Genomic DNA, 7,286 nt, shown 5'->3' with positions numbered 1-7,286 from the left:
ATATTTTTAGAAGGGAATTACTTTCCCGAATGTTCATATCTGTTGGAAACGTGCTTATTAAACTTCGATACAGAAGTTGTAAAACATCAAACGAATATACTAACAAACTTAAAATCGTTACTTTGAAAAAAAAATATATGTAATACAACTTGACTTTCAACAAACATTAACTACGATCAGATGATCACCTGCCTCAACAACTTTCACCAAGAAGTCTGCGGTTGACCATGTGCTAGCTTAAGCACTGATATTAGCCTAAGCACATGGTCACCAGCCTAACAAACTCCTAACATCTGCTATTAGCCTAAGCACTGTTACACTGATAACCTCTGTTGAGCAACATTTGTTGAATATCATTTGTTGGTCTTTAACATCTGTTGAGCCATAGCAGACCTTTGCTTCTTCAGACTTTGTCTTCATCAGCAGAGGATCACTTTGGCAGACCTTTTGATCAGCAGACTTTATCTTCAAGCAGATGTTCTCTTTTGGCAGACTTTGGCTTTGGCAGACCTTTGGAGTAGCAGATGTTGAATCTTCGTCATTGGGAGGAGCAGATCCATATCCTGTTCGCTGGTGATCCATATCCTGTTCGCAAACAAACAAACAGTTTTATGGCAAGATAGTGATTATGGAGAACAGAACAATTGCATCAGAAGATGTAATCTGGCAAAACCAGAGGAAATTTAGCAACTTCAACCTCAAATGGGCCTGCTTTTGGATCTCCCAATTATACAAACAGATTATAGCAAAATAGACTGATAACTTCAACTTCTCTCTTTCTATCTCTATCCTAATTTTTAAACAAATATGCATAACCGCAAAAAAACAACAAACTTACAAACTATACACTATAATATAAATCAATCTGAATACTTAAGCGGCAATAACTAAATCAGTCTATGTAATAATCACAACAAATATGTGTCGCAAAACTGTACATTACAAGCACTTGACACAATACATACTTAAAAACTCAACTTCTCTCTTTGAGAAAGGGTACTCCGTAGTTAACAACAAACTTACAAACTATACACTATAATTGTTCTTTAATAAGCAGCTGCTTCTTTGAGGATGTAACAACACTGCCCCGCCCTTCACATTCCCTCCCTTTTCATTATTCCTAAATGCTAATGGTAATTCCTTTACTCTCAAGTAATCTAATCGGATTCTTTGTCGAACCGATTCTATGTTTTTTGAATCAACGTGGTTTCCATGTGCATCCGTCAAGTAGAATATGTTCTCCGCTTTGCCCTTTGTCATAGATATTTCAGCTCTTGTAACATTTAGCACGTTCTCTCTGAATGCTCGTGTCACTTCGGCTAATAGTCCTGGTTTATCGTCATTGCATAACTCCAGCCTAATGCCCCCAGATGCTCTTCTCTCGATGGCGGTTTTGAAGCATAGATTCACACGTTGCTTTTTGGCTTCTGAACTTATTGCGGTCCGTTCCGTATGTCTAATAAAAAATTCCTGTAACATAAAAAAGATTAAAACTTTAGCAAACTTAACAACAACCCATTAAAAATAAATAAAACTGTATGAAAATGTACCAAATAAGCGTCGTTTTCTGTGGTGTCGATCATGGCATGAAAGACAATATATTTCATATCAGATAGAGTGAAAACAACATCGTATAAAAGCTTGGGATGATCTTTGCACTGGATGTTAACAACAGAGTACCCTTTCTCTAAATAGTTCTGAACCAATACAGCCGGAGACCAGGGACAGGACTCTAGTTTTAGCTTTTAGAAGTCCACGAACATCTTCAGAGGACTAAGGTCCAAGCACTTTCAAACCAAGGAATGCACCATAACACTGCGTAACGTTGCAAATGTAAATGAGTGTTAATTTTTTACCTTATTTATTTTCTAAGTAATAAATAATTGTTGATGGAGAATGGTGAATTAAAAACCTAATATAAACGTATCTTAAATGGTAACAAAGAGTACTCCTTTTTCTAAAACCACTAATAAACAAATTAGTCAAACTATCTAACACCAGTAACCACCAAAAGTTCCAAATTATTATATAGGATAATGCCAAATTATGTTTTAGGATTATAATTTATCATATCTTACATTTGTAGCTTTTGATCAATATGGTAAAATAGTCAAGGATTGGATGGGGCTGTATACCAAAACTTGGAAGATAAGAAAATACATAAGTAATAACAAAAATTAAGCCTATTCTTTTCCCAAACAGTATGTGACATGTATCTCATTTCATACAAGATTGTCATTGGCAATATAAGATGTCCATGAACACTCTATAGCCTATCCAACTTCAATGCCATGTTAACAAATGTTCGTAAATAAATATAGATGAAGTTCAAGTCACCATTTTTCAAATAACACAGATACTAAAGCCCACAAACGTGTTGTAATTTTAAAAAATGCGAAAACAGTGTAAAAGATTGGTTCGTGCAAGCTTGTTATCGCTAAAAGCGTCCAACCGTGGTGTCATAGCATTTAGCACCAGCAAACACTTTCCAAATATCTTTAAATAAATTATTAATAAACATTATTATTATTATTATACAAAACCTTGAACGAAAAGGCGTAGGAGATAATAACCTTGGATGTGGATATCAGGCACTTAACCTGTATGTGATAAAACATAATCGAAATGGAACGTTTTTGTATGATATATGAAACTGGACATTTTATTATAAGGGAGTGGTACCTTGTACGGGCCATGCATAAACCAGTATGCTATTTCTAGTGAGTTTATTTCAAGAGCATATTTGCGACGGTATTACTGCAAAAATTGATAGCAATCTTCAACCCATTGTTAGAGCCATGACTATACTCCTCTCTTCTAATCGAACCGTTCGGACCTTCGGTTTTCGTATTCACATCGTATGTTCCAGCATCATGCCACCTACAACATCATTATAATCAATTTCAATACAATCATTAGTAACCTTACATACTTGCATGTTTAAGACTTACGCTAATCGAAACATGATTGGTGTGCAATTCTTGTTGGCAATAAAAGCACGAAGCTCCCGAAGAGCTTTATAAATCTGTTTAAGGTATTTGGTTATGGGTTGGGACAACGAAAACCAAACCGCTTCTTGGTAGAACTGGTTCAGATTAACCGCTTTTTGGAGTAGGTAGCAATCGTCTTAGTTAGGTTTCTTAACAGTTATGAACGGTTCGGTCTGGGTTAATCCGATTTAACACCCGTTTAAACCATATAGGTCAAATACCAATTAATAACCAATGGTTTAGGCTTCGTAATTCGCAAAAGACATTATTCTTCAATAATCATTTTTATCATAAAATTGTTTGATGAAGCATGAATATAAACTATATCACCGTTGGGGACACCACTGACCACTAATACCGAAATAAACGAAAAGTAAACAACCCACGACTTAAATAGTTAAAACTGACTTCATTACCATAGCAAGTCACAACAGGCTGAATCTAATCACAGCTGGAGAATGCGGGTCGTGGCTGCAGCTGGTAATATTAATGATGCTTAAGAGAGGGTAATTAGTATTTAATTACCTTAGGACATAAGCCACGTAATATAGCAATTTTTCTGAGTTCTGTGTAGTTAAAAGTGGATAGATCCCAGTCGTATCTCTTTTTTAAGAAAACATCAAGCCATGTTCTTGTTAGTGAATCAACAACTTGCTCGCTTTCTGGAACCCCGAGCATAAGATTCAATGCCACTACAATTGCATCAGCCATTTCCTCTGCTTTAGAAACAACAACAATCACTGCTTGTAGAATGTGCTTAAAAGCTCATACTATAATTTCATGTATGCACAGAGATTGCACATCTGATAATTTTTCTAAAAGCTTAACCTGATCAAAGAGAGTAATAGCAACGTCACGTCAGATCAAGGATTCTAAGTTGCAAATACCAAAAATTAATAACTAAAATCATAAAAGAGAGTTCATTGATAAGACCAAAAATTAAAAGCAAAGGGTATGCAACTTTGCATATAAAAATTTATAGAGCAAAATACAAAGCTTCCTGAAGATTATCTGGAACCTTGAATTTCATTGAGATTGACCTACATTCATTAACCAATGAGTAATGAAGGTGTATCAAGGCACTAACCACTTGTCCTAGAGAACGCATGCGGAGACCTCGTGTGTGCATAAAATCAGTTAAAGTTCGCCCATCAACTAGTGATAGTTTCAATGAACCAAAATCTGCAACTTGCATACAATGAAGTGTTATAAGTTTTATGATATGAAAATTACACAAAGATCACTTGGGATAAGAATCATGTGATAATTGTGGCTTTGTATTACCAATTTTGTTAAAGCAACGATTTGATGGAAGTATGATGCGTTTACCAGATACTAAGGAGTTAAAAGAGTACCGGAATCTTTTTTGCAACACCTCTCTACGACAAAGCCCTAGAGAGAGAGCATATAAGCCCATCTGAGGAGTTGTGATACGCGATTCTAATATCACCATCTACAATTCAGCAAACATAAACCATAAAATCATGCATCTTTCTAGCATCTATCAACACCATTTTACAACTTCTTTTAAATACAGACCTAATTACTCACATAAAAAAAAAACAAACCTAATTAATCAAAATCAAAACATATCATACACAAAAACAAAAACCAAACAGTAAATTTCACCTTTACGAAGCCGAAGCAAAGGGCTTTTAAACGGAAAATTAGCATGAAACCAGCTAGCTTCCAAACTCCTCTTCGGTTCATCATTAGGCAACAGAGTAGCTAATCTTGACCGTTTCAGCATAAACATACAAAAAAAATCGATACTATACCTAACCCTAAATAACTCGATTCAATTATTCATACACCAAAACTCGATTCAATAACTCAAACGCATAAAGATTTGATGAATTGTATCTACAATGGATGAGTGATCTTACTTGTTGTTTGATAAGTAGAGTTTGATGGATCCGATTGAGGGTTTTGAAATGTTTAGATCGATCGGCAATGGCATCGAAATTGTAGATATTGGAATATGATTATGCCCACGAGGTAATCTTCGGAGACTCTCCTTCTCCTCTTTCTCTTTAGGGTTGTCTATGACTGTAGGAAAAAAAAGAACGTATTTTCATGTATAACAAATCAAAAAGTAACACAGTGACTCTACCTACCTCAGGAAGCAAATTTAGGGTCGTGACATCTCAATCCAACTGCTGAAACTAAAAACAGAAACCCTCTCAAATTTTGAATTCGCCTGCTGAAAGTGAAGAATGGAGAGAAGATGAAATTTTATATGAATATGAAGCTCTGATATCTATTAAATGCAAATTACATATCTCGATGAGAGTTTTAAATTTCAAATTAACCTCCATTTTAATGAAACCTCTATTGCTGAAGGAGTGTATTTTAAAGTGATGGCAGAGGTTGAATTTTGAATGTGGAGTAGAGCTTTCAACTTTGTATGTGGGCAAACCTTTGAAGTTTGAATGTGGGCCAGAGCTTTGAATTTTAAAGTGTTTTAATATTATGCTTTAAATGTAATAATGACATAAGAAAAATATTGTTGGACAACCTCTCTGGCTGACACATCAGCTTTTCTTATGTCATTGGGATTTCTCCTTTTATAGAAAGTATAGATACACACAGTTAGGAAGAAGCATTTGGTACCGGGTACCAGTACTGAATTTCCCGTATGAATTATTTTCGGTACCGATTTGGTACCCACTTTTTATCGTTTTCGGTTCGGTACCGGTATTTTACTGAATTTTACCTTTAAATACCGGTATCATACCGATACGTACTGCACCTAACATTTTCGGTACCAGTATTTTCGGTACCGGTACAAAGCTCATCCCTACACCCATAGCCACCACTGAACCGTATCGAGAAAGAAAGTTGTTATGATCTAACGCGGGTTTGAGTTTTTTTTCTTACAGGTGATGGTTGTCTGGTGGTGGTGGCAGGGGTTGTGGTGGTGGTGATGTAGAGAAGGGGTGAAAGAGACTGTGTGTAAGGATGAGCTCGGTACCGACATCGAAAATTGCCAAATATGGGTAAGGTTTCGGTACCAAAAAAGGAAAAGTTGGTACTGAATCGGTAGCAAAAATAATTCGGTATGAGAAATTCGGTACCGGTACCCGGTACCAAATGCTCATCCCTAACTATGTGTAATAATAATAATAATTAAAATAATAATAATAATAATAATAATAATAATAATAATAATCCTTGAAGTTATGTGCCATTTTCGTTGAGTTATGAGTTTTTCTTTAACCGGGTTAGTTTTTTGGATTGAAATAGTACATTTCGAGAATTTCATGGAGGAAAATGGTATAATTTTGAAATTTGGTCTGAAATGGAAAAAATAGACAAATCACAGAGACGTTTAATTCTAATCCAAATTATACATATTTGCCAATAATATGGAAATATTGATGAAAAACCTTATTAATTGAGAAAACTTGGTAACCCCCATTGTGTGGATATAGTTGTCTACATCATCAACTCTTAAAACAAATATTTAAGGTTATTTTATGCATCTTAAACAATTGTCTATCCTACCAACAACCCACCACCTCCTTTATGTCACATCCACCTTCTCTCTCTCTCCTACTTATCTCTTCATCCACCAATTTTGAAAAAAATAATAGAAGTTCTTTACTTTTGTTATATACTAGTAGTAAAACCCGTGTGCAAACACATATGGTTTTTAGAAAACCATGCATAACACATTTTAATAGAAAGTATAGACAGGTGTATAGATATTGTACAAAACTTGTTATTTATTATAGATAATAGACAACTATAAACATAGATCATCGGTTAACATATCATTTACATACGACTATTTCCATTGTCATATAAAAAAAGGAGTACCAACCCATTGACAATGTAACTTGTTTATAGACATAACTACATATAAAACATGTCTAAGAAGCTAAATTAGTACCACCGAGGAACCAAATTTATAACCACAAACAATCATCACATCAAACATTGTTTATAAACCTCCAATCAACACACCACTCATGAAGAGGACTTTCTCTTTGTCACAAAATGCACAACTTTTGTTAGCTTCAGCAACTGAGTAGACTTGTGAAATTCAAACGAAAGTTCATCACCAAAAACAATATTGCAAGATCTCAGATAACTAGGCCATCCAACAATACCGTAACTGAAGCCAGTATTGGTTTTTTGAGATCTTGTAAGCAGTTCCTGGACTTCACCTTTCCGATTTTGGATCTTGACAAGCTTTAGATTATTAGTATGCAGATCCAACGCAGATGATATATCTGATGGCAGATGCTAAAAAACAGAAAACTGAATAATGAATTTTATAAAACATTGATA

At 34.9% G+C, this 7,286-nt stretch overlaps 1 protein-coding gene across 17 annotated transcripts; it reads right to left on the bottom strand.

Annotated features, from left to right (window-relative positions):
- Window positions 1-884: 884 nt before the first annotated feature.
- On the bottom strand, window positions 885-5,396 carry LOC110941549 (ACT domain-containing protein ACR8-like). 17 transcript variants are annotated; one of them, XR_004894482.1, is made up of 8 exons: window positions 5,303-5,396; window positions 5,108-5,193; window positions 4,620-5,039; window positions 4,078-4,443; window positions 3,516-3,818; window positions 2,683-2,880; window positions 1,551-1,815; window positions 885-1,470 (listed from the first exon to the last, which is right to left on the bottom strand). XR_004894482.1 is itself a non-coding variant. In XM_022183189.1 (4 exons), the coding sequence occupies exons 3-4, from the start codon at window positions 1,605-1,607 to the stop codon at window positions 1,027-1,029; spliced, it is 501 nt and encodes a 166-aa protein (XP_022038881.1). In that variant the 5' UTR covers window positions 1,608-1,815; window positions 2,683-2,880; window positions 2,952-3,509; the 3' UTR covers window positions 885-1,026. The 17 variants fall into 17 exon arrangements, 2 of the variants coding, with proteins under 2 accessions (XP_022038881.1, XP_035846637.1); XR_004894487.1 differs by lacking the exon at window positions 5,303-5,396 and adding an exon at window positions 2,544-2,600 and having other exon boundaries at window positions 5,108-5,290; XR_004894486.1 differs by lacking the exon at window positions 5,303-5,396 and adding an exon at window positions 2,574-2,600 and having other exon boundaries at window positions 5,108-5,290.
- Between the last annotated feature and the right edge of the window lie 1,890 nt (window positions 5,397-7,286).

This window comes from Helianthus annuus, chromosome 5 (assembly GCF_002127325.2).
Source record: "Helianthus annuus cultivar XRQ/B chromosome 5, HanXRQr2.0-SUNRISE, whole genome shotgun sequence".
Classification (NCBI taxonomy): Eukaryota; Viridiplantae; Streptophyta; class Magnoliopsida; order Asterales; family Asteraceae; genus Helianthus; species Helianthus annuus.
The sequence above is the reverse complement of the archived record's forward strand: the minus strand, read 5'-3'. Positions and strand labels throughout refer to the sequence as shown.